Below are 27874 nucleotides of genomic sequence, written 5' to 3' on the forward strand. Positions count from 1 at the left end.
AGCCGACTGCGGTCACGCTGCGCCCGGCGCGGCGGGGTGGGCGGCAAGGCACTCGCGAGGCGGGCGCTCAGGGCTTCCGCGCGGGCCAGCCGGGTGCAGCGCGCTCCGCCGGGAAACTTCTGCGGACGCCCGGCGGGAGCTCCGCGCAGGGCCGGAAAGGAGAGGTAAGAAGGTGAGCCCGGGGGCGCTGCGGCCGCCGCCTTCCGGAGCTGTCCGCACCCTCGCACCTCGCGGCCGCTTCGGGCAACTTAGCGGGCGCGGCTTCAACGGGGCCGCCGAGCCCAACGAGCGCTTGCTTCTGGCTGCCCGGCGTTCCTGCGCTCCCTGCGCTGCCTGCGCCGCTCCCTGCCCGGGTCCCGCCAACTCCGCGTCCCCCGGAGTCCGGGGTCCCGGCGGCGCCGCTCGCGGCTCGGAGGGCTGGGGGGTCCTCTTGCGGTTCCCGACCGCGCAGACCCCTGGAGAACGCGAGTCATCTGCCTTGGAGGCTTCCGGGCGAATCTTCCTCCCAGACCTTCTCCCGCAGGTCCTACTCTGGCCCCAGGCACCATGGAGCCCACATAAACAGGCCAGGTTTGCAAGGGAGAAAAGCTGTTCCTAGGGGTCCTGACAGTCTTGGGTTTCACCTTGGGGAAGTCCTGTCACCGCCGGGAGTTTCCTTTCCCCGCTTGTAAGCAACGGGCCTGACTGGGGTCAGTGTTCTCACGCTATTCTCACAGAGTTGGGGGTACGAAGGTCGCGCTGACCTGTTTTCTCTATTTGGGGATCCCCCAGCCAAAAAAGCAATTTGCCTGCCCCGAAATTGTCTTATCACTAAGGTCGGTTACAGTGGTATCTTTTTGAGGGTATTTTAGGCAAAGATAAAAGACAAAAATCAAAATACAGTAAGAAGGGCAGTGCCAGAAATTTAGCCAGAAGACATTTGCAGAAAGTGGAAAACTCTGTTGGTAAATAATAAGTGGAAAAGCAGAATTCGAATCCCACTTTTGAACGCAATTTTATTTACTAAACTTCTGTGCTTCCTGACTTTTCACTCTAATTCCAGTACTCAGATATTTTGAATTTGGAAGCCTACAAACTGCAACTGAGTTTTATAGCAGCCTTAAAAAATTATTGTTGCCTGTTCATACTTAGTGGCAGGTTTTTTCCCTTGTTTTTAATTCTACGGACTGTTGCATGAAAATATCCCCTTGTCAGGGTACAATAACTTGGCATTGTTCTTTGTGACAATAGAAAACCAACAAGAACTACATGGGACAGAAAATGTAAACAAAAAATTGGATCTCAGTTTCTGAATGTGCAAAATGAAGAGCTCTGGCTGATCCCAGATTCCACATATCTCTGAGGTTCTTGTTCTTTTCTGTCCTGAAAATTGTGTGTGTGTGTGTGTGTGTGTGTGTGTCTTCAGGAGTTTGGGATACAAATATTAATTGAAATCTAAGATACTCTGTCCTTAAAATTTTATACATTTAAATGGGAAACATTTGATAGTTGAGTTTCTTTAATCATATCAGTCTCTCAAAACAGCTGAATCATTGTGCATCCTTTGCTTCTAAATGATTACATCCTAAGCTATTAAATAAAAATGTATCATGGTAAATCTAAATCCCATACTTTTCACCACAAGACTGACTAATAGGGTTGACACACTGGAGTACTGATGCCTGCTTATTTTGAAACAGTCTCCAGGAAAAATTAAGAATGTTTTGAAGCATTTGCTACAGTATGTGAGCGTTAACACATAAGCAGCATGACAGGCAAGAAATTTCAAAACTCCTTTGGAAATATCCATGATAGATCTGAAAGTCTGTAAAGTGCAGTTGAGATCACTTTTTGTAATTATGGTCATTGGTCAGCTGGGAGTATGAGCTCTCTCAAGAGAATGAATTTCCCTCCAATTAATAGAAGAGTATCTTGAATCACTGATTAGATTATTTTAAAGGAAGAGAGAACATGCTTCTCTCTTTTTTCTAAGTAGTTATAAGAAAAAGTCTTACAGGGAAAATTACATTAGGTGTTTTCTAAATTAAATAAATAAATAACCAAAAGTTCCTGACTTAAATTACGTATAAAAATGCTGGGTCCTCCTCCAACCCAAAGAATCCAGGAATTAATTCACATAGACTTATAGTGAGACCTTCTTATTTTCTGTTCCTCAACAGAATAATGACCTCCTGTGACTCTTGCACACTGAAATTGGCTAGGATGGGATCACCAAGGAAGGGATGTGGTAGTATTGGAAGGACAAGCAAGTGGCTAAGCTTGTAGAAAAATCTCCAACCCTCTGAGCTTCATTTTCCACTATGAGCAATACCGATAATAATATGTAGGTTTCAGAGTTGCTTTGACTCCTAAATGTGTGTGTTTGTAGGAACTAGCACTTGCACAGAGAAAGAGCACAGGTAATCTTGGTTCTTCATGTCTTCCTTGGAAGGTGTTTGTTTTCTAGCTGAACAAATTGCGGCTGAATTGTAGATAACAGCTTTTGCTTTTAATTTCAAAAATTCTGTGTGGCAAAATCTTAATAATTGTTGAATCTAGGCAACAGGTATATGGGAATTTATTGTATACTATTTTCGCTATTTTTGTCTATGTTCAAAATTATTCATCAGAAAAAAAATTTAAGTGTGAATCTGAAAAATAAACCTACACTTTGAGTTACTTCTAGTCCAAAATTTCATTTTACATTGTATTTTTTAAAATTAGTGAATATTTACATATGGAGAAATATAAATTATGTACTATGTAGGGGGTGGATGGGCAGAGACTGATCCTAGAGAACAACCCATGGCGGCCTTCAATTTTTTTGTGTGAAATTTTTCTTTATTATGAAACAATCTAATGAAAATATGACAATGTTGATGTTTGTTAATTCTGGTTGTTGGGTTCATGGATTTTGTTGAAATTTTTATATTTGAATTTTTTTACATTGATTTTAAATCACTGTATTGTTTCCCAGAATCATTTTAAGGAATACAAATCATGCAGATATTTTTAGAAAGGCAAAAATAGTTTCTACCCCACCATCAAGAAATACTCATCTTTAACATGAAGTGAAAATCATTGCATATGTCTTTCTATGCATTTATAAAAACAGGATATGTTGGCCGGGCTCGGTGGCTCACGCCTGTAATCCCAGAACTTTGGGAGGCTGAGGTGGGCAGATCACCCGAGCTCAAGAGTTCGAGACCAGCCTGGCCAATGTGGTGGAACCCCATCCCAAAAATTAGACAGAGGTAGTTGCACGCACCTGTAGTCCCAGCTACTCCAGAGGCTAAGGCAGGTTAATTGCTCAAACCTGGGAGGCGGAGGTCGCAGTGAGCCGAGATCGCACCACTGCACTCCAGCCAGGGCAACGGAGCTCTGTCTGAAACAAACAAACAAACAAACGATATGTCAATAGATTAAAAAGAAATGCTTTTATAAAAAATAGAATGGTTAAATAAGCAGGAGGCCCTTAGCCTGAAGTTTTCTCCTTACTTTGAGGTCCTATGTGAAAAACTAACTTTGTACATAAACAAACAGAAATCTAACTCAAGAATATGTTTTTTGTAATGCCAGATTTCAGCCAATCGCAGATGGCCAACTCATCACACCATGCCCAAATAAAGCAGATGCAGAGCTGTAGCCAATCGAGTTATTTTGCTTTTTTACTTCAGTGCTTAGTTCATAAAAACTATCCAGCAGCAGCTCATGCTGCTGGATAGAGAACTCTGTGAGCCTCTTCTGGTTCTGAGTGCTGCCTGACTCGTGAATTGTTCATTGCTCAGATAAATTGTTAAATTTAATTTATCTAAAGTTTTTATTTTAACAGGATGACACTATAGATGCTTTTTAAAATAAAAAATTATGATTTTTTTTTTTTTTTTTTGAAACGGAGTTTCGCTCTTGTTACCCAGGCTGGAGTGCAATGGCGCGATCTCGGCTCACCGCAACCTCCGCCTCCTGGGTTCAGGCAATTCTCCTGCCTCAGCCTCCTGAGTAGCTGGGATTACAGGCACGCGCCACCATGCCCAGCCAATTTTTTGTAGTTTTTAGTAGAGACGGGGTTTCACCATGTTGACCAGGATGGTCTCGATCTCTTGACCTCGTGATCCACCCGCCTCGGCCTCCCAAAGTGCTAGGATTACAGGCGTGAGCCACCGCGCCCGGCCAAAAATTATGATATTTTAACAGAAGAAACTGTAGTGAAAGTGAAGGAATTGCTGAACTTTACATCATTGTTTCTTCATCCTGAGAGTTAACAGGCTCTAAAGAAGTCTTCCTGGCCGGGCGCGGTGGCTCAAGCCTGTAATCTCAGCACTTTGGGAGGCCGAGGCGGGTGAATCACGAGGTCAAGAGATCGAGACCATCCTGGTCAACATGGTGAAACCCCGTCTCTACTAAAAATACAAAAAATTAGCTGGGCATGGTGGCGCGTGCCTGTAATCCCAGCTACTTGGGAGGCTGAGGCAGGAGAATCGCTTAAACCCAAGAGGTGGAGGTTGTGATGAGCCGAGATTGTGCCATTGCACTCCAGCCTGGGCAAGAAGAAGGAAACTCCATCTAAAAAAAAAAACAAATTTCTCCCATGCAATTGACTTCCTTTTTCTGCCTGGAGTCCTAAAGTATCCTTTCTATTCCTGAAGTATAGAAATTCAGGCTATGTCATTGTTAAGTTCTGTATCAATTTTTCATGGAACCTGGTACATTATTTCTGTTTCTATATTTCCTATTGGAATAACATGTTGTTTTTAATTTCAGGATTTTTTTTTCATTATGAATGCTTTTTCTTTCCCATTTTGTAATTCTCTACTTCAAAGACAACAATTATTCTTACACTGTCTCATCTTTGTTCTCCATAATGATTATATTCTTGTTTTAATTTCTCCTCTGTTTTCTTTATGCACTGTACTGTCTAAATGATTAAACTGTAACTGATTTATAAATGAAAATGTAGCATGGTATAAACAGACTCAGGTTAGGAATGAGGATATTTGAATTCTAACTTGGCCAAGTCTTTCTTAAAGAAGTATTCATGCTTGAAAAATAGGTAAATAACTATCTCTCCCTCCTGCCCCCAGTATTTTTGGAGCTATGAAATAACATACATGGAGTAGTTCATCCTGGTTCTGATACAGGGTTGCTACTTAAGAGATGCTGGCTGTTATTACTTATTCCTCCATTCAAGATGGAGAAGGGGTGGTGTTAGAATTCAAGTTCCAAACACATGTTACATTATAGTTGTTCTGGAAGTCGCAATGGATGAGGATAGATAGTGCCTTTTCCCTCTGTAATAAAAGGAAATTTAACCTCCATGAGAAAACGAGATAAACAGAAGTACTTTAAAACATTCTGTTTGGAGTTTATTTTGTGGAATCTCAACTTATTTTCTGTTGTTTGTGTTCATTTTCAAGTTTATATTAAATCTTGGTAATGCATGGAAACCCACCAACTAGTGGACCATCCTTGATCAATACTTGATCAGATATGAAAGGAAATTTAAGATAATGATTCTAATCTCATTAAGACTTCAGACTGTTCTAAAATGTAGCATTTATTTAAAATTTAGTATGCAATAACTGACTTTAAATGAGTTTTAATGGCTGGGCACAGTGGCTCATGTCTGTGTAATCCCAGCACTTTGGGAGGCCAAGGAGGGAGGATTACTTGAGTCCGGGAGTTCAAGATCAAGCTGAGCAACATAGGGAGACTCCATCTCTAATATATAAAATAAATAAAATAGTTTAAGTAGTTTATTTACAGATAACATGTATTTTTAGTTATTAATATTTAAAATAGATCTCAGTTTTGAAAACTGGACTTAAATAGTGTTAACATTTGAATTTCACTAAAATGCAAGCTCCATGAGGACAGGGTTTTAATAAATAATAGTAATTATTATTATTATTATTACTATGTGAGACAGGGTCTTTCTCTGTGGCCCAGGCTGCAGCGCAGTGGCATGATCACAGCTCTCTGTAACCTTGACCTCTTGGACTCAAGTGGTTCTCCTACCTGAGCCTCCTGAATGGCTGGGATTACAAGTGCATGCCCACCTAATTTTTTTTTTACTTTTTGTAGAGATAGGGGTCTCACTTTGTTGCTCAGGCTGGTCTCAAACTCCTGTCCTCAAGCAATCCACCCACTTCGGCTTCCCAAAGTGCCGGGATTACAGGCATGAGCCACTGTATCCAGCCCAGAAGTACTGCATATATTAATTGACAGTATTTTCATGGCCATTTGAGAGCTAATGATACAATTAATTATGTTATAATGCATGTTTTGAAAGTAAGCATTATTCCAACAATTGACATATTAGGGAACGATTTGGGCATAATAAAACTTTCATGTTTGCTTATGCATGTTTTACCCAGAAGAAGCACTGGATGAATGCATTAAATTGCAACTAGCTGACCTAAGCTATGTAGGGATACACAAAATGCAAACACATACACCTCTCAAACATCTACCAGCTATCTTGGTTCACCATGTATTATCCTGAAAATTTACACTTTGGTATTCTTTCACACTTGTCAACTTTCCTATACAAAAACATGCTCATTCTAGGATTAAAGGGCTGAGAAAGAGGGCAACTTTTTATTCCTTCTTCCACCACTTCACCATAACTCACAAATTGCAACCATTCCCATACCACTTCCCTAGCAAGTTTTTGGCCTTTTTTTTTTCAGATCAAGTGCCACATTTGTGTATTTTTAACCATTTAACACAGACACACACACACACACACACACACACACACACACACACACACACCCTGTGCTACTGTTTTTATTAAATTCCTATCTTTTAAAGAATGTGCCACTGATGAAGATTTTAAGTGTTATATCCCTAACCCCATTTTTCTTGTGAGTCCTGTGGTGGTTATTGCACAGTTCAGCATAGTGCTGTGACAGTTTAGGATCACATATGTTGTTGTGTTATGGCAGAATTGACTCTGGTTGGCTAAAGTAGCACAGAAGTGCTATTAAGTATCATGCTGTTGAGAAAATAAGGGTGATATCTACATCTGGCAGTCTCTCTACTAAAAGAGTCCAAATGTGACTCCCCTGACCCAGATGTGTGGTCAACCTGGTTATTTAGCCAGAAAAAAAGAAAAAGCAGAGATTATGGCTAATTAGCTATCATACATGATCTTGTTAGGGCTGTTTGCCAGGAAGACACTTGAGAACCTAATCCAAACATAGAAAAAGTGAGTTCATTTTCTGCATATAGGTCACTTGGAGTAAAGGAAAGCACAGGTGTCTACTGTTGATTCATATAAAGAAATGACTGCTTAATGTATCTAGTTTCTTTTGCATCTTTCATCAGGAATCTCTTTAGTAAACATACTGCATGATGTCACAGCAGCTCATCAAAAGGGAATGGCTTCCTGCTTATGCCTTTAACCATTTCCAGGATATGGAGAAGTCAGAAGAATGTGAGCAGAGCCTGTCAATTATTTAAAACAGTCTAATGGCAAGCATGAGAAGTGGAGATTAACTGCTGCTTATTCAAATTAAGGATTTTTGCAACTATAGGGCTGAATGACTCAACGGGTAGGATCTACCTTCTTATCCCACTGTGGCTCAAAAAACTGTAGTTTCTTAAGAAGACATTTATTTAATCTAAACTGAAGAAAGAAAGTAAGAATGTTTTTGATTTGTTTTGTTCCAGTAAGTCCAGATATTTATTGAAATTGTACATGTAGCAGTATCTTGTGGTGGTTAAGAAAGCAGACTGGCATCTGCCTGCCTGGGAGTGAGTCTGGGCTCTATCATTTGTGTTTCCTTAAGCAACCAACATAACTTTCCTAATACCTCAATTTTCTCATCTTTAAAATCTGGACAATAAAACTATCTGCTCAGTGAATGCCAGATGCTAGTAGTAGCATGTGAGGATCAAGGTGACACCTGGATATTGCCTTCCCAATGCTGAAGTCACTTGGCCTTGATGGCATCACACAATTTGAAGAAATACAGACTTAATTCTTTTGAGTTTCTCTGGGCTGTATTTTGAGTGTCAATCTCTGACTATATCTAAAACATTAAATATTTGCCGTATCTTTATGGCTCAGTGTTACAAAGAACTGACTGATCTGAAAGACAACCATGAAAACATGGTATTCCAGGAGTTTTGGAAATTGGAATATGAATGTCATAACTGTTCTGGAAGTTGCCCATGTGTTCAAATGCTTAGAGTATGGTAACTAGCTGACTGTATAAAAGGAAAACCTCTTAAGTGATACTGGGAATCACGGTGAATTTAATAGAATTCCCAGGATCTCTCATAGGGTCTTGTTTTCCAGGTTCTACCAAGGAACTATTCTTACCCGATTTTCCTGATTTAAATCTAGCAAAGATTGTCTTCAGCTTTACAGATCTAAATTCTAATTCCATCATAAAATTATAGATTATTAATGAAAAGCCTTATGTACAGTGAGTACTCATACCATTTATGTGTGTGTTTAGTTTTCTCTTGCTGTATAAAAAAAATGACTACAATCAAAGTGTTAGACACACTGAACTTCTTATTTGGAGTTTGGGGTTCTCTTCCAAGCTTTTCAGATGGTTTACAGAATACAGTTCCTTGTGGACATAGAACTAAAGTCTCATCTATCTTGCTAAGTGTTGGCTGGGACTTCTTCAAGCTCATAGAAGCCACCTGCTGTTCCTTTCATTGGAAACCCCACAGGCAGTTCACATATGGATGTTTGCCTTCTTCCAGTAGGAGCACATCAATCACTCTGGCATCCAACCTCTCTCCTGTGGTGGAGTCCTATATAATTTAACATAATCATGAGAGTGACTGTTCCACCACCACTTGTCATATAATGTTACCTAATCAAGGGAGCATCTATCTCATAGGTTCTGCCCATACTCAAGAAGAGGGAATTATACATGGCATGTATACCAGAAGGGCAGACATGTTGAGAGCATCTTAGAATTCTGCCTACCACAGTGTGTGATAAAATGAGAGATCAATCATGGATAGAGGTAACTGTGATGTTAGCTGAGACACAAGAACAGAAAAAAGTCCACCTTGTTCTGTCGGTATGTTCTCTAATTTCCTCAAGTCTCAAGGAGACTCCAATATCTCATTGGTAAGGGGGATCAAAGGCATGCTCCAGCCTAGGAGACTGATAGTACATGAAGAGTCTCCATGTATTGTGTGAAAACAATACATGGTGTGGATACTCTAGAATCCACATCAGAAGATGAAATGAAAAAATTAAGCCATGTAATATAATTGCTTGGGAAAGGGGAACTCTCCTCAGCCAAAAGGAAAAAGTGATTCTTCTCTTGGCAGGATAAAGGAGCCAAGTGTTGTAGTAGGGCTGGCCACCCCTGTAGGCAGAAACCAGATGGTGACATCTATGCTTTGACTGCATATGAATATTGTAACCAATACCATTTAAATTTTCATCAACACTCTGTTCTGAATCTTGGATAATTCTTCCATATTTATACACTTATGTATTATACATATGCAATGTTTGCATAGCATTATGCCAAGTCTTTTCATTTCTTCTTACTTGCGACTCTAGACCAGCACTGTCCAATAGAAATATAATGCAAGCCACATATGTAATTTTAAATTTTCTAGTAGCAACATTTTTTTAAAGTAAGAACAAGTGGCTGGGCGTGGTGGCTCACGCCTGTAATCCCAGCACTTTGGGAGGCTGAGGCAGGCGGATCATCAGGTCAGGAGCTCGAGACCAGCCTGGCCAATATGGTAAAACCCCATCTCTACTAAAAGTACAAAAAATTAGCTGGGTGTGGTGGCATGTGCCGGTAGTCCCAGCTGCTCAGGAGGCTGAGGCAGGAGAATTGCTTGAACCCGGTAGGCGGAGGTTGCAGTGAGCCAAGATCGTGCCACTGTACCAGCCTGGGTGACAGAACAAGACTCCATCTCAAAAAAAAAAAAAAAAAAAAAGAACAAGTAAAGACAGTTTTAATAACAGGTTTTACAAAACCCACTACTTCTAAAACACTATTATTTCAATATGTAATCAGTATAAACATTAATGACATATTCTTTACACTTTTTTTTTTTTTCTGAGGCTGAGTCTTGCTCTGTTGCTCAGGCTGGAGTGCAGGGGCATGATGTCTGCTTATTGCAACCTCCACCTCCCAGGTTTAAGTGATTTTCCTGCCTCGGCCTCCCGAGTAGCTGGAATTATAGGTGCCCACCATCATGCCTAATTTTTGTATTTTTAGTAGAGACGGGGATCTCACCATGTTGGCCAGGGTGGTCTTGAACTCCTGGCCTCAAGTGGTCCACCCGCTTCAGCCTCCCAAAGTGGTGGGATTATAGGTCTGAGCCCCTAATAGGATGTGCCTATCCTATTCTTTACTTTTGTAGTCTTCACAATCTATTGTGAACACTTTCATTTCTCCCTGTGAACACTTTCATGTCTTTCTTAATAATCTTCACAATCCCAGTTTTTATATACCGTTGTTCTGTGTGATAGTAACTGCTAAATTTCTCTCCCTTCATCCTACTCCTTATCTTCTTCTGTAAATTCTGCTAGACTCAGAGCATCAAATATGGCTAAAACTGAGTTCCTTTTTCCTCTGATTTTTTTTCCCTAACTTCAAGATCTTGTATAACTCCAAAATGTCTTCAACCCTTCTTCATTCCTCTGTCTCAGCAGACCCTTTCACTTCTTCCTCATAGTCTAATACATGTTTCCTCTTTTTTTTTTTTTTTTAAATCCACACCTAAACTGTTAATTCAGGTATTGGTCATATCCTACTTGAGCTTTCTGACTTACTAAGCCATATTCCCAGGCTGTATTTCAAACACTGTTTTTCTACTTGTGCACTCTTTATCAGTCAGTGAACGTTTACTAAAGACCCACTCTGTGCTAGACAGAGGAACATTTCAAATATATATATATATATACAGTCTATCAATAAAACTGTTATTCTATACACACACACATACCCCATTTTTTAAATGCTTGAATATGTAACCCAACTGAAAAAATTAAAAAGTTATGATGCTTTAAAAAGGAAAAATATACATAATGGTCAATATGACACAATCTATGATGGAGGCCATGTAGGCAGATAATAATGGCCATTAAAAACTCAGCTTACAGCTGGACGCGGTGGCTCATGACTGTAATCCCAGCACTTTGGGAGGCCGAGGCAGGTGGATTACGAGGTCAAGAGTTTGAGACCAGCCTGGCCAAGACAGTGAAACCCCATCTCTACTAAAAATACAAAAATTAGCCAGCTGTGTGGCAGGTGCCTGTAATCCGAGCTACTCGGGAGGCTGAGGCAGAGAATTGCTTGAACCCCGGGGGCAGAGGTTGCAGTGAGCTGAGATCACGCCGTTGCACTTCAGCCTGGGGAACAAGAGCAATACTCTGTCTAAGAACAGAAACAAAAACAAAAAAAACCTCAGCGTACAAGGTGCACTTCAGGCCACCATGGCCAGGAAAGGCTGCTGCAAAATGTTCAGAAGCCTTGATTCTTTTTGGACTGATGAGTGTACGGAAGGAAAATGTCTTCTCACCAGGGCAAAGGGTGGAAGTGAAAACACATGAAGAGGAAATGTACCTTTCCAGCTCCTTAAAAATAAGGACTAAAATTCAGATCCTTTATTCTTTGGAATGTTGTGGTGTCTCTTTTCCCTCCCATGCCCTCCACCTGTCACCTCCTTCCTATCTCTTAGATTCATTCGACAGTTCTTAACCCTGGTTGAACATCAAAATCCCTGGGAAGTTTGTGAAAAAAATTCCATGCCCCGGCAACAAAACAGGCCAGTTAACCAACAGTCTCTGGAGCTGGGCCCCAGCCAAACACCTGGTGTTAAGACCTGCAGTCTCAATTCAGTTCTGCCACTCGGCTCTATATTTTGACCCATATTTGGAATCGTCTTCTACTCCATATCATATGGAGTCATGTCATTTTAGAGGTCTTATGATGTCCAATTCTTTAATTTTACCAATCAGGCAACCAGTCTAGGGAGACAAAAATCGCATAGCTACCCAGGGGTACGGCCAAGACTAGAACCCTTCTCTTGGGCAGTAATCAAGTTGGATAGACTAGATACGAGAATGGTGAGCTAACACCAGCACTACATCCCACCAACAGGCAAGAGGACCGAAGCGCGTGATGTTGAGTAATCAGCATGGAAGGACAGCCAGTTGTCAGGCAAAAATGGACAAAGCTGAAGTCCTGCAAACATGTTTGGCAAGGGTAATTCAGACATCATTCTGGAATAATATAAAATAATGCCTGTCAAACTTTAGTGTGCATAAGAATCAACTGGGAGCTTATTAGAAATTAATCTTCCTGGGTCCTACCGCAGTGAGTCTGGCTTAGTTATCTTGGGTGGCGCTAGAGAAGGGGCATGGGGGCATGTTTAGCAAGTTACCCAGGTGATTCTGATGTGTCCTCTGATCTGAGGACACACTTGCAGGGAAGCACTCGACATTAATCTAAGGTAGAAGATCGATGCTGGCTTCCCAGAAACAGGCTCTTTGACCATTGAAAAAGGGAGATTCAGGAGTAGCATGGTTACCGTAGCTGTATCTACCACCAGTAGGAAGTCAGAACACACAAGGTAGGGGAGAATAACACAGAGATCACCCCTGCAGAAATGAGTTAGTTTAGGATTTACAATTTAAAGACTGATAGCAGCCAAAACTGACTCATCTGTATTTCTGTCTTCAGTTGTAATCATCTGGAGGAAAGAAAGCTTTTTAAAAACTATACTCTTGGCTGGGTGCAGTGGCTCATGCCTATAATCCCAACACTTTGGGAGGCTAAGGCGATCACTTGAGGTCAGGAGTTCGTGACCAGCCTGGCCAACAAGGTTAAACGCTGTCTCTACTGAAAATACAAAAACTAGCCAGGGTGGTGGCAGGTACCTGTAATCCCAGCTATTCGGAGGCTGAGGCAAGAGAATCACTTGAACCCAAGAGGCAGAGGTTGCAGTGAGCCAAGATTGTACCACTATACTCCAGCCTGGGTGACAGAGTGAGGCTCTGTCTCAAAAAACAAAATGAAACAAACAAATAAAAAAACCCCAAAAAAACTCTATTCTTCTAATGGCCCAGCTCTGTAACACAAAAGCAACAAATATAGTGGTGCTATTTCTATATTATTTTTAAATTTGCAAATAATTTTAATTTTCATTTGAACCTCCAGTATCCTTTAGGTAGGTAGAATAAAATGATATTTCCTATGTGTTACCAATGAATAAACATGCCAGGGTTCACCTATGTCACAGAGAGGAGACAAGCTACATTTTCTAAATCCTTTTGTAGTGGAAGCAAAATAATGTAGGACCCACTGTGAGCTTTGGAATCAGGCAAACCTGGGTGGAATCTTACTTCCATCGTAGGCAATGTGACCTTGAACAACTTACTTTTTCTCTGAATTTAAATTTTCTTGTCTGTAAAATGGAGGTAATAGTACTTTCCTCCTGGGGTTGTTAAATGAGGTAATTTTTAAAATATGCCTGGCACATAGTTGCTGAGTAAATGTACCACCTCAAGGACAAGCAGAAAAAACCAGCTTAAGAAAATGAGAATTTAGCATAGGAAACACATACCAAAGTTAAGAGCGGATTCTAATTAATGAGTAGAATATTGATGGAATTTTGAGTTTGTGGGTTGCTTAGCAACCAAAATTAACTCAATACCACTAACTCCCCGAGTTGTTGTTTTTAATCAAAGCAGTAAACTGCTCTTAAGGAGCTCAAGGTTGTGAACAGACAAAAGGATTCCCCTGTGCATTTGGGGTTGTGCCAGACATTTTGAAAAAATGATGCCCCAGCTCCTCTGTGGTTTTGTACTTAAACATCTTGGACATTTGGATTCCCCCAATTCTCTGCCCATAAGTGACAGAAGATGTTATAACATCTGTTACATTGGATAGAGGGTGAGAAAGGAGAAGGGTGTGTATTAAGCCAAACTCATGGAATGCTAGGGCTCAGAAATACAAAAGCATTTGTCTTTGCCCCTGCTGCCCTTTAGAATTTCAGTCGAGAGGAAACAAGTCAATATTGAATAATACAGCAAATTATTCATGAGTGGCTCGCTGTGTCCCCCACAACATTCTAAGAGTTACAGACTGAGCTGTACAAGAACATGGAGGGCAAGTCTGAAATATCCATGGTTAGGAGTTTTATTTTCTTGGCAAAGCAGCCCTGAAAGAATATCCCACTTTGGTTCCCCAAAACATTAATATTTGATTCACAGCCTTGAGAGCTGGCATTGAATGTTGGAGAGGCTCTAAAGAGGGGTGGAGGGAACTGGAGCTCCATGCTACTGTAGGTCACTTACACCTCTTTTACCTGAAGCCAGAGACTCAACCAATCTGTGCCCTTCTTTTCTCATTTGTAAGCTGGGCATGATGATTTAGATTCTGCCTCCCTCATGGCAATGAGTATGAGGCAATGAGATAATAAACACAAAAGTTCTGTTGCAATAAATGCAATTTCTAGCTAATCTTCATCAATTTGCCAGCAGGTTTACATCGCATTTCATTGAGCATCCTTGTATCTTCATTTACATTTTCTTATTCCTTTTTAACTTGTAGTCTTAACAATTTAAAGAGAAAAAAAAAAACCCTGATGAACTTGGAACAACTGTGTTTATTTGCACTTAAATTTGTCTTCATCATTTGTAGCTTGGCGTGCTAACTTCTTTTGCAGTGAAGATCAACTTTATTGCTTAGGAAAGAAATCCATTGTGCCACTTTGGCATGTCAGCATTTATTTACAAAAAACATGACCTCAGGCCTACAGGCCTTTAAGGCAGACAGCTGGTTGATGAATCATGTTCAACATTCATATAGTGCTGCTGGCATATGTCAGAAGGACACTCCCGCTAATCACCTGCCCCTGTCAGTCTTTCCACTTCTAATAAAGCATATCTGTTTTGGTGACCGAATAAAAACACACCAAGTGGAGAAGGGCCGGGTGTGGAGTAATTTAATCAGGACAAGTCAGCACACTGCATTGAGCAGTACAGTATCAAGGATGAAAAGATGGTTTGGTAGCAGCTGAATGACATGAAGTAGATTAGAAAAGGCAGAAGCACAGTTCCCCTTATTATCATAATGAGTCATGACCCTGGAATGTGGGAGACCCAATATACCCTCCAAATCAAGATTTTTAAGGAGACAGGATTCCCATAAGTTCCCTTCTGAATTGCCACGAACGTTTTACATGGCCTTTCTCTATTAGCATCATATTAACATTTGCTGAGGATTATAAATTTTTAAGGAAGGTCAAACCAAAGTTCAGAGCTCCACTAGCAAATCTTTTTAATACTGGCTTTCGTGGGTGTGTTTGGTATCTAGAAGAATTGATTGATTTAAAATACCCTAGTTTTGAAACAGCAGGGAGACTGACATTTGCAGTTTGGTATTTTGCAGTTCTCACTACTCATTGTATTTTTAAAATAATTTTTCTTTGTTGTGATATCCAGTAGAACAGAATTTTGTGTTTTGTCTAAGAGTAGAAATTGAACATGTTCAGGATGCTGGTCTGTCTTGAATTTCATCACCATCATCTCATGGATTGGTGGGGAGGAGAAATAATTAGGGATATGCAGGATGTTTGAATTGTATTTGAAAACAAGTAAAAACAACAATATGACTATAAGCTGTAAGTCTAAGGTTTTTTTTAGTGATTTACCTGGCAGTGTTCTTAAAGTCATTACTTGCTGACAAAAGAGTCACTATCCATGATGAAAAACCAGGAACTTCAACAACAGCTCCTTTATTTCCATTTCTGCTTCTACTGGTGATTATACTGTTCCATTTTTTTACTCCAGCTAAGTCATTTTCACCACTGTGTGTGTTTTTTTCTCCTATGGGGCAAGGTCTGTGATATCTGATATTTTATTAACAGGTGTGCTGCAAATAATCTATTTCAAAAATAAAACACTAAATATAGTGCACAAGTTCAAGGCTTTTGAAGGTTACTGTAGTTTTAAAAAATCAATGTAATGAATGCATTACATTGAAATCATTTATTGTTAGGAAACCGGGTGGCAAATGATACATATATCCTGTAGCTCTGTCATGGCTGATGCTCTCCTGACTCAGATTACATATTAGCATTTCTACCATATGGCTGAAAGGGTAGAGAATGTATGTGCAGAGTAACAGAGTTGGTAACATTTTTGACCATCTGGTAAATAAATACATAAGCAGCAGGAATATTAATATTTATTTAGTTATATGATGCAACCTTTAACGTGAAATAACCACTAGTACAACAAAGTAGTACTAAATTTGTTTCTCAAATAATTTCCATCTAATTTATTAAACATTTTAACAGTCAATTAATGCTCTTAGAATGTGACTTCTAATTATGTTTCTTATGTTTATTGATATAGTTGGGTTCCTTATCATGCCAAATTAAAAAATCTTTCATGAGAGGCCACATGCCCAGCACATGGGCATGAGTGCCAAAGTTCTGCTTTGCCAGTGATCACTGTGTGGCCTGGGATAAATTATTTGACCTCTTTATGCCTCAAATTCATGTGTAAAGAGTGAATAACATTATCAGACAGTACCCCTCAAAGGGTGGGCCATGGATGACCATGGATTAACACATCAGAATTACATGGGGAGCTTTTTCAAAATACAAACACATGGGGCCCACCTGCAGTGACTCTGATTCATATATCTGGAAGCAGTCCATGAATCTGCAATTTTTGATTTATATCTTTTTTTTTTTTTTTTTTTTTGAGACAGAGTCTCACTCTGTCACCAGGCGCCAGGCTGGAGTGGAGTGGTGCGACCTCGGCTCACTGCAACCCCCGCCTCCTGGGTTCAGGCAATTTTCCTGTCTCAGCCTCCCGAGGAGCTGGCACTACAGGCGCATGCCACCATGCCCAGCTAATTTTTTTGTATTTTTAGTAGAGACGGGGTTTCACCATGTTGGCCAGGATAGTCTCCATCTCTTGACCTCGTGATCTGCCCGCCTCGGCCTCTCTAGGCTTCTGAAGTGCAGTGGTGTGATCTCGGCTTACTGCAGCCTCTGCCTCCCGAGTTCAAGTGATTCTTGTGCCTCTGCATCCTGAGTACCTGGGATTCCAGGTGCATGCCACCATAGCCAGCTAATTTTTGTATTTTTAGTAGAGACAGGGTTTTGCCGTGTTGGCCAAGCTGGTCTCAAACTTCTAGCCTCAATTGATCCACCTGCCTCAGCCTCCCAAAATGCTGGGATTCCAGACAGACGCCACCATGCCCGGCCTGCATTTTTAGTCACTGTCCCAAGTGATTCTGAGATACACTGAATCACTCCCATAGAGACAAGATTAATATAGAGCACTTAGCTACCTTGAAAAATATGAAGCTAATTTTAATAAATACACTTTTTATACCATAGAAACTTAACACTCAATAGCACTTGTGCTTAAAATACTTTAACTTCATAGAAAATAGGAGGTCAGCTTGCTAAGTAATGTTGCTGATCATTAAATATACCTCACAATTCTCCTTTTTGTTTAATTAGAGCCTTTATCTTTTTTTCTCTTGCATAGGAAATAGCAGAATATTTGTGGACTGGATCCAAATAAGGAGCCCAGATGAGCTTAAAGAAGCAAGCATGGGATTCTTAGTTTTTCAAGATCCATACACACAAAACCTTTAATCAGCACCAACTGTAGTGTCCAAGTTTTCTTTGATTTTGTGAAGACTGAGCAAAACTCTCATGATGGAAAAGCAACGGACTTAGTTACCTGTTTCAGTGTCATCTAAAGTCAACTGAAAAGTCAACCAGGCAGAGTAATACAGCCATGGAAAGAAATTCAAGTTTATGGAAGAACCTCATAGATGAACACCCAGTCTGCACAACCTGGAAGCAAGAGGCCGAAGGAGCCATTTATCATCTTGCCAGTATTTTATTTGTAGTAGGTTTCATGGGTGGCAGTGGATTCTTCGGGCTCCTTTATGTCTTCAGTTTGCTAGGGTTAGGTTTTCTCTGTTCTGCTGTCTGGGCTTGGGTAGATGTCTGTGCAGCCGACATATTTTCCTGGAATTTTGTACTTTTTGTCATCTGCTTCATGCAATTTGTTCATATTGCATATCAAGTTCGCAGCATAACCTTTGCCCGAGAATTCCAAGTGTTGTACAGCTCCCTTTTCCAGCCCCTGGGGATCTCTTTGCCTGTCTTCAGAACGATTGCTTTGAGCTCTGAAGTGGTTACTTTGGAAAAGGAACACTGTTATGCCATGCAGGGGAAAACTTCCATTGATAAACTCTCCTTGCTTGTTTCAGGAAGGTTTGTACCTTTGGTGCTTGCATGTCTTTCCTCAAGTATTAGTTATCTGTTTGTGTTTCTTTCCACTTTATTTTTCTGTCTCAGTGTAACATAGTCCTGGGTGGCATTTAGCACCCCGAGGCTTTAGTAAGTCTGTGATACAGGAGTCGTAGACATAGAAATAGGCATTTAGAGTATACGGCATTATTTACTTGAAGCAGAAAATAATCAAGAGCTTTAATATTTCATCTTAGAAATCAAATTACGTGAATCTTTAAAGTATGAGTTTGTTTTTCTGGATGCGATATTTGTTTCCTAGATAATTACTGGAAGTCAAGAAGAGGATAATGTCAGCTTCAGTGCTTCAATTAATAGAATACTTACATTGGCATGCAAAGTATTTTTAAAACTCTTTGATAGGGCATTCTTTTAAGTAACAGAGAACATTTAAATTTTATTGTCTTTTTTTTTTTTTTTTCAGCAAATTCTAACAATCACCCATGAGAAGCAGACTGTGGGGGCAGGGGGTGGGGCACCTGAGGAACATATATAGAAATCTAAACTTTGAAAACAGGCGAGTTGCAGTGGCTGATGCCTGTAATCCTAGCACTTCAGGAAGCCAAAGTGGGAGTTTCACCTGAGGTCAGGAGTTCGAGACCAGCCTGGCCAACACTGTAAAACTCCCGTCTCTACTAAAAATACAAAAACAAAATTATCCAGGCATGGTGGCACATGCCTGTAGTCCCAACTACTCGGGAGGCTGAGGCAGGAGAATCACTTGAGCCTGGGAGGCAGAGGTTGCAGTGAGCCAAGATCACTCCACTAAACTCTAGCCTAGGCAACAGAGCGAGACTCTATCTCAAAAATAAAATAAAATAAACTTTGAAAACAAAGTTAGGGAAAGGAAACAATAATGGAATTACTCATGGCTTTCAAAAAGTTAAAAATTTAGTTTATAGGCCAGGCACGGTGGCTTACACCTGTAATCCCAGCACTTTGGGAGGCCAAGGCTAGTGGATCACTTGAGGTCAGGAGTTCGAGACCAGCCTGGCCAACACGGTGAACCCCTGTCTCTACTAAAAATACAAAAAACTTAGCTGGGTGTCATGGTGCACACCTGTAAGCCGAGCTACTTGGAAGGCTGAGGCACCAGAATCACTTGAACCTGGGAGGAGGAGGTTGCAGGGAGCCGAGATAGTGTCACTGCGTTCTAGGCTGGGCAACAGAGTGAGACACTGTCTCAAAAAATAAATAAGTTAAAAAATAAAAATTTGCTTTACAGAGGTATTTGTAGCAGAACTCCTCTGTGTTCTTAAGTGTTTCTCTACTTAATTTAAAATCTGACAGAGTCCATTAAAATGTTTTATTGACGTATAATATGCATACATAAATGGACATGTATCATAAATGTACAACTTCATGCATTTTCTGATGAATTTCACTCAATATTCCAGAATCCTGACTGTGTAAGGAACATAAGAACATGAATCTTAAAGGATATTATGTCACTTAATATAATGTATGAATTTAATATTTTGCCTTTCAAAATCGTAAAGGGCAAAACAGTCATCAGGGATCTGAAATACACTTCTTCTACCCCCTACCCCTGCCCAATTATGTGCTTTCTTTCTCCTTCCCTTAAAAATGATGTTCTTGTGTTTTGATAGGATCAGAGTGACAGTTGATGGCGAATTTCTGCATTACATTTTCCCCTTTCAGTTCCTGGATTCTCCTGAGTGGGATTCACTGAGACCCACAGAGGAAGGCATTTTTCAGGTAAGGGATAACTGGATCACAAGATTAGCGCCCCCTCTTCCAAACAGATAATCTTTGTTTAAAAATAAGCAAGCAAACACAACAGCAGATAAGACACAAATAATTTAAGACTTTGGGCCAGGTGCGGTGGCTCATGCCTGTAATCCAGCACTTTGGGAGGCTGAGGTGGGCAGATCACAAGGTCAGGAGTCCGAGACCAACCTGATCAACATGGTGAACCCTCGTATCTACTAAAAAAGATGCTAAAAGTAGCCAGGTGTGGTGGGACGTGCCTGCAATCCCAGCTATTCAGGAAGTTGAGGCCGGAGACTCACTTGAACCCAGGAGCCGGAGGTTGCAGTGGGCTGACATCATGCCACTGCACTCCAGCAGAACAGAGCAAGACTCTGTCTCAAAAAAGATTTTGGAATGTACTTTGCAGCATACATGACTTCCCAATTCTGTTGGACTCCTGAGGATTAATGCCACTTCATAGGTTCAGCAGTGAGAAGAACAGGTACTACGTATGACAGGAAGGAGTCTGTGATCAATACTTTATGCTTTACTTTGCATAACTGCATATTTATATTTAAAATATAACTAATTGAGATCTGAGTAAACATTGCTAATGCGACAGTCTAGAAAACATCAAGAACAAAAAAAAGTCGCACTTATTAAAAAATAAATGATTTTTTAAAATTTAAAATACTAGTAGATTTCAGTTGTTTTCTAGCAACAGAATGCTAAACTTGCCATCATTACTGTGCCGCCACATCTGGCAGTTTTGAAAGATAATCATTTCAGCAGGTTTCATTTATTTGTTACACTGTTTTCTTATGAATACATATATGTGTATATGCAGCAAACTCATATATGCAAGTTAGTCATATAAATTCTATTGTGTACTGCAGAAACTGCTTTAGGGTTAAATGTCCACAGTCTTCAGAATGGACTTGGAAATATTTCTGTAACATTAGCCAATTTTTTTTTTAAATATCAAGTCGTTCTCCCTTCAATAAAATGCAAAATATAGATACTTGAACTTAGAAAAACAGAGAGATTGGAGATGGCTAGACCATTGTGATTATTCATATTATAAATTATATATGTAGCAACAAATATTGTAGTTCCTATTTTTGCAATATATTGTAGGTCAGTGGGCTTTTTCAACCTAAAGAAAGGCAGCAAGTGAAATTAATTTAACATTTGCGGTAGAAGAAATGTGGCAGTTTTCTTGCCTCCTCATCTGTTTATGTGTGGTCTTGTGTTTTTTAGGTAACCCTCACTGCAGAAACTGATTGTCGATATGTGTCTTGGAGAAGAAAGAAATTGTATCTGCTCTTTGCTCAGCATCGTTATATCTCCCGCCTGTTTTCAGTGTTAATTGGCAGTGACATTGCAGATAAACTCTATGCCTTGAATGACAGGGTTTATATAGGAAAAAGATATCACTATGATATTCGGCTACCCAACTTCTATCAAATGTCAAGTCCAGAAATACGCAGATCACCCCTGACACAACATTTTCGGAATTCCAGACCATACTGTGAAATTTAAGTATAAAAAAAGACTCTCTCTTCACCATTCCCCAAATGAAATAGCAAAATACAAAAAAATTAGCTCCCTAATATTTTTATAAATCGAATTCAAAGCGAGATGCCATTGCCAACTGTTTTATTTCTTTCAACAACTGCATTGTGAATAAATTTTACAAATTTTTCTTGTATTTCTTATTGTTATAATTGGGGAGGGTGTGGATAACTATGGGCAGTTTGCCCTTTTCTGCCTCAGAACTGGGAGAATGAAATTCCACATTCTCAATTCTTTTCTCACATTTACTCAAATGCATTGTTTTGTCCTATAGACTCAGGCGTTGCTTCTCAATAAGCAGCCAGCAAGTATTCCCAGCCTGAGGGTGGGTTGCTACTGTCCACATAGGCATTTCCAGAATTCACCTTTTTTTTTTTTTTTTTCTGCTACAGCCTCCAATGAAAAGCAGATTTATTACTGTGGTGGGCAGCAATTATTTATTTTAAATGTGCAGTTATTTGATGTGACTAAAAAGGAGAATAAATGCAAGAGATAGTATGTGAATCTTGAAGCCTATTTTATTGCTACAAATAAAATAACATTTAAAAAGAAGCATTTTGTGGAAAACAAAGCTGCCTAATCATTACTAAGTACTCCTGAAAAAAAGTACCCCTGAACCAACAGTAAAAATGTTGCGCCGTGTTTCAATTTCAGATGATGAGCGGAAAGAGCTTTCAGTGGTGTGACTGGACAGTGGGGGTTCACAGGGAATGCTAAACCCACCACACGAACACAAGGGTCTGCCTCACAGCCAGTGCTTCAGCTCTGTGAAGAAGAGCTTAAGAAAGAACCCTAGTTGCAGATCTGATCCCTACCTTTGGAAAACTGGTTTTCTGAAGATCACATGCAGGCTATGTTCTTTGATACAGAGATATATAATCCAACATGTAACAAGTGTATACGGAGTACCTTCTGTGGCTCTAGGTGCTGACCTGGGCATGGGGATGGAGATCCCACCCCTGATAAAGCTTACATTCTGGGGGTATGGGAGACATAATAAAGTAAGTCAGAAAAACCTATATTTAGAAGGCAATAGTGCTAAGGGGAGTGATAAATTAGAGAAGGTAGATAAGAAGGGGCATTGCAATTTTAAGAGTGGTCAAGGAAAGCCTCCAGAAGGAATGTTTGAATGAAGACCTCAAAGAGGCGATGGAAGAATCCACGAAAATATCTGGGGGAAGAGCAATTTGGGCAAAGGGGACAGCAACTGAGCAGTCCCTTGGGCATGAGCATGACTGGTCTGCTCCACGAGCAGCTGGAAGGCTAACATGGCTGGCACAGAATGAACAGAAAGTAACTGTGGGCAGACGGGGTAAGGCCTAAATAAGTCATGATAAGGACTTTGACTTTTATTCTAAGAGTGGCCAGAAGCCATTGTAGGGTTTGAAGTAGAAGAGTGATATGATCTGCCCCATGTTTTAATAGGATCAGTCTGGCTAGCCTGCTGAGCATAGACTAGAGGGAGGAGAGAAAAGAGTGGACTTGGAAAGCAGAACGAGGATTAAGAGTGAGATGCCCACTGGACACTGAAGTGGAGTAGATAGTTGGATATATGAGCCTGGAGTTCAAAAGAAAAGTCTGGGCTGAAGTGACAGCTTTGAGAGTATTTAGCATATACGTGGTATTTAAAGCCATGAGTGTCCCTGAGATGGCCAAAAGAGTGAGTGTAGATTCTGAAGAAAAATGGTTGAGGGCCTGCCTTGCGGCACTCCATTGTTAAGAGGACGAGGAGATAGGGAAGAGTCAGCAAAGCATCTGACGAGGAGCAGCCAGTGAGGTAGGAAGGAAATCAGGAGATCCTGGGATCCTGTAAGCCAAGCAAAGAGAATTTCTGGGAGAAGGGCATGATGAACTATCTCAGATGTGGCTGAGAGGCCTTAAAATAAACCATCGAGTTAAGCAACATGGAAGTCATTGGGGAACTTAACAAGAGCAGTTTTGGTGGAATGAGCAGGAACAAAAATGACTGAAGCAGTGAAGGAGAATGAAAGGCAAGAAGTTGGAACAGTAAGGGTAGGTAAGTTTTTCAAGGAGTTCTGATGTGAACAGAAATAGAAACGGACAGTGGCCTGGGCAGAAAGTGGGGCCAAGAGAGGGGGTTGTTATTAAGACAAGATGGCACAGTTGCATGTAGACGAAAACGATTCCACAGTTTTTCTTCATTCTACTAAAATTTAACACATACCTATCAATCAAAAATACAAATAAGCATCAGTATCATATAGACCTATTATAATAAAATACAGGCTTAATCTGATAGAACTGTGTATTATTTCAAGACTGGAAATCTTACAGTTGTGAAAAGATGGAGCAAGAAACACTGGTTACTTTAACTCTTAGTCATCTCATCATAAGTATTACCATGACTGTAATGCTGAATTGTACGTATGCACGTACAATTTGATTTGAACATAACTTCAAGTTTTATTATTACGCTAAATTTGACTAGTTTTAAAACCTGCTATTAAAGATTGGCGGGAACTTTAAAACATTTTTTTCTCCCTAAGAACTGATAATTTGAGTAAGAGTCTAAAATATTTGTTTTTATATAATTTCATAGAATTTTTAGCTCCACTTGATATAATATCAAGTGTCCCAGGCCATCAGAATTGAGATTACTACTCTTATTAAATGTAAATTTATCTCACAAAATTATACAATTACAAAACAATGTTTTACATTTATTTAACACTTTATAGTTTAAAAAGCACATGTCTACATGTGATTTCATTTGCTTGTTCCTTGGAAGAATCCTATTTTATGGATAAAAATCAGAGAGACTGAATCACAGTTAGTAAACAATGGTGACACTCAGCTTAAGCCTGATTCTTCCAAATTAGTGTCCTTGCATTTTTCATGCTGCATTGACCATGTTCTTGATTGTGTTCCTGACTTGGAGAGTACTAAAATGTTCCCAATCTGAGTGAAGGAAAATTCAATGTCAAAATGCTAGTTATACATCTTCTGAATCTGTTAGTGACAGCAAGAGGAAAAATTATTCAAACATGAACCTTTCTTCTGTTGAATCATCAGCAGTAGCTTGAGCTCAAATGTGGTTTACAAGTAAAATGTGTAATTAAGTGTAACTTCATTTTAAATGGCTATAAATTTACATAATGAAAGAACAAGGCCAAGTTTTTTTGATGCAATTTAAATCAGTTTTTAAGTTTTGGATCTGTCCAATTTCATTCAGATATTTTCACAGCTGAACTGAGGTCTCTCTAGGTATTTTAAGAGAAGCCTTCATCATCTCAGCCCATCGTGTTTTATGTGCCATCCATCCTTCTTATAAGAAAATTAATTCAGTGCCCCTTGTAGTGCCACTTCTCTGTTTCTTCTCTCAGGTAGAATAAAACTTTATGTATAATGAAACTTTGTAAGCTGATTTTTTTTCAAACAGTAGCAGGTAAGGGTTCTAATATATGGAAGATATTTTTGGTGTAATACAAATGGGGTTTCTGAAGAACAGGATATTACTGCAGAATATAAGTTGGTTCCTTTGAGATAAAAGTTTAGCCAATGCACAAGCACAATATCCATTTTATGAGAAAAGGAATCCTCCTTTGCAACTCTTCCACTATCTTGTTCACTGGGAACAATGCCTGGAACATGGTAGCTACTTTGTAAATATTCATTGCATAGAAGGAAATTAATTACATATCTTTATTTTTGAGACAGTTTCCTAATTGCATCTTTATTTTTGAGACAGAGTCTCACTCTGTTCCCCAGGCTAGAGTACAGTGGCGCCATCTTGGCTCATTACAACCTCTGCCTCCTAGGCTCAAGCAATCTTCCCATCTCAGCTTCCCCAGGTTCTGGGATTATAGGCGTGGGGTGCCATGCCCAGCCAATTGCATCTATTTTTGTATTTGAATTTTAACATTGAATCCCCTTCTCAATTTGATTTCAATTATGCAGTGCTGCTAGTCATTTATCATGAAATAAAATGTAAGATCTATAATAACAGCATTTTTTCTGCATGACATAGAATTATTATTTCTTTAAATGACTTTCGAAGCTACATTTTTCTTGCTGATACTGTTGAAGTGAGTCTGAAGAGCACTTATTCAGAATGTACAGTTATTAGTCTTTAGGTTCCAAGATCATTTGTTGGATTGAAAATCTGCAAAGTGATTTTTGCTTAGTGATTCTTTGTGTTGGGAATGTTAAAAGGTAAATTTAGGCACAACAAAATATTGAAGAATTTATTTGGGCAGATAGCAATTCATGAATCAGGCAGCACCAGACCACAAGAGGTTCAGAGCTTCACTGTAGTGGGACAGGCAAGAGAGAAACTTATAAGGTGCAGAAGCATGATGAAGAAAATATATTTGAGTGGTTAATGTGGAAAGTCCCTAGTCAGAGGTTGGTTGGTAATTTCTGATTGGTTAAGCTTCAGTTTTGTTTTACTGTTTACAGTGGGCTTTGGTTTGCTTACATAGGTTCCCAAGGCACTGAAGCCATCTCAGCCTAACTGCCTCCCAATTAATTTTCTTTCTTAACAGAAACGTGTAATGGACTATCAGGTCTCTCGTTAAGTGCAGTCAGCCCACTGTATGTGAGGGCTCCACAGCCACAGATTCAACCAAGCTTACATCAAAAATAAAACGTAAGACCTATAATAATAGCACTTTTTTCTGGAAATAATAATTTGGAAAAAAATTTAAAATAACAATACAATGATAAAAATAATACAAATAAAAACAATATATTATAACCATTTATACAGAATTTCTATTGTATTAGGTATTATAAGTAATCTAGAGATGGTTTAAAGTATATGGGAAGATGATTGTATGCTATATGCAAACACTAGGCCATTTTATATCAAGGACTTGAGCATCTTCAGATTTTGGTATATGAGAGGGGTCCTAGAACCAATCCCCCACACTACCCAAGGATAAGTATAATTCCATTTTAAACGATAAATTTAATAATATGGCTCTCACACCCTCTTCCCAGGGATGGCAGAAAAAAAACATTTGATCCTGTCACTTAAGAGAAGTTTCTACAACCCACAGAATGGAGGAAAATAATTGCAGGCCGGGCGCAGTGGCTCACGCCTGTAATCCCAGCACTTTGGGAGGCCGAGGCAGGTGGATCACGAGGTCAAGAGATCAAGACCATCCTGGTCAACATGGTGAAACCCTGTCTCTACTAAAAATACAAAAAATTAGCTGGGTATGGTGGCACGTGCCTGTAATCTCAGCTACTCAGGAGGCTGTGGCAGGAGAATTGCCTGAACCCAGGTGGCAGAGGTTGCAGTGAGCCAAGACAGCGCCATTGCACTCCAGCCTGGGTAACAAGAGCAAAACTCTGTCTAAAGAAAAAAAAAAGAAAAAAGAAAATAATTGCAAACTATTCATCTGATGAGGGATTAATAACCAGAATAAAGAACTCAAGCAACTCAGTAGGAAAAAAACAATCCAATTAAAAAATATCTGAATAGACATTTCTCAAAAGAAGACATACAAATGGCAGGTACATGAAAAAATATTCAACATCACTAATCATCAGAAAAAAGGAGATCAAAACTACAATGAGATACCATCTCACCCCAGTTATAAAGGCTTTTACAAAAAAGGCAGGGAATAACAGTTGCTGGTGAGGATGTGGAGAAAGGGGAATGTTCATTCACACTCTGTTGATGGGAATGTAAATTAGTACAGCCACTATGGAGAACAGTATGGTACTTCTGCAAAAAAAATAAAAATAGAAGTACCATATGATCCAGCAATCCCACTGCTGGGTATACATCCAGAAGAAAGGAAATCAGTATATTGAAGAGAACCTGCTGTTCCATGTTTATTGCAGGACTATTCACAATAGTGAAGACATGGAATCAGTATAAGTGCCCATCAGTAGATGAATGGATAAACAAAATGTGGTATATATACACAATTTTTAGCCACAGAAAATAATGAAATATTGTCATTTGCAATGACATGGAGGGAACTGGAGGATAATATTTTTGGTGAAATAAGCCAGGTAAAGAAAGGCAAATACTGCATGTTCTCACTCATTTGTGGGGGCTGAAAAAAAAACTGAAATAATGGAAAAAGAGAGTAGAATGATGGTTACTACAAACTGGGAAGGGTGGGGAGGATCCAAGACAGCCAAATAGGAACAGCTCGGGAGTGCAGTCCCAGGAAGAACTACACAGAGGGTGAGTGTGCACCACATTTCCAAACAAATTTTCACTGCCCACAGACCGGGAGATTCCCGGGCAGAAAAGCGCCACAAGTTTTTAGCATGGCGGTTTCAGCTGGTGCCCGGTTGGCACACAGAAACTCACACAAACCTTAGCGGCCAT

General features: G+C 39.8%; 1 protein-coding gene and 1 long non-coding RNA gene across 3 annotated transcripts; one reads left to right on the forward strand and one right to left on the reverse strand.

Annotated features, from left to right (window-relative positions):
- Positions 1 to 22065, forward strand: POPDC3 (popeye domain containing 3). Of its 2 annotated transcripts, none has more exons than XM_032275154.1 (4): positions 1 to 164; positions 17498 to 18237; positions 19884 to 19992; positions 21247 to 22065. In XM_032275154.1, exons 2-4 carry the CDS (start codon positions 17753 to 17755, stop codon positions 21526 to 21528), a joined length of 876 nt encoding a protein of 291 aa, XP_032131045.1. In that variant the 5' UTR covers positions 1 to 164; positions 17498 to 17752; the 3' UTR covers positions 21529 to 22065. The 2 variants fall into 2 exon arrangements, with proteins under 2 accessions (XP_032131045.1, XP_032131046.1); XM_032275155.1 differs by lacking the exon at positions 1 to 164 and adding an exon at positions 732 to 1343.
- On the reverse strand, positions 15036 to 27874 carry LOC116549533. The gene is made up of 3 exons (XR_004267926.1): positions 27718 to 27874; positions 25979 to 25984; positions 15036 to 15047 (listed from the first exon to the last, which is right to left on the reverse strand). It is a non-coding gene; the product is annotated as an uncharacterized LOC116549533 (long non-coding RNA).

This window comes from Sapajus apella, unplaced genomic scaffold, assembly GCF_009761245.1.
Source record: "Sapajus apella isolate SASKATOON/1434 unplaced genomic scaffold, GSC_monkey_1.0 scaffold6, whole genome shotgun sequence".
In the NCBI taxonomy this organism is placed as follows: Eukaryota; Metazoa; Chordata; class Mammalia; order Primates; family Cebidae; genus Sapajus; species Sapajus apella.

What these genes read in the sequence shown, in the direction of transcription:
- POPDC3 (XM_032275154.1), top strand. Translation starts at nt 17,753, where the DNA reads ATGGAAAGAAATTCAAGTTTATGGAAGAACCTCATAGATGAACACCCA. An exon ending in TCCTTGCTTGTTTCAGGAAG is followed by an intron (nt 18,238 to 19,883) that starts GTTTGTACCTTT and finishes GTGTTTTGATAG; the next exon opens with GATCAGAGTGACAGTTGATG. An exon ending in CAGAGGAAGGCATTTTTCAG is followed by an intron (nt 19,993 to 21,246) that starts GTAAGGGATAAC and finishes TGTGTTTTTTAG; the next exon opens with GTAACCCTCACTGCAGAAAC.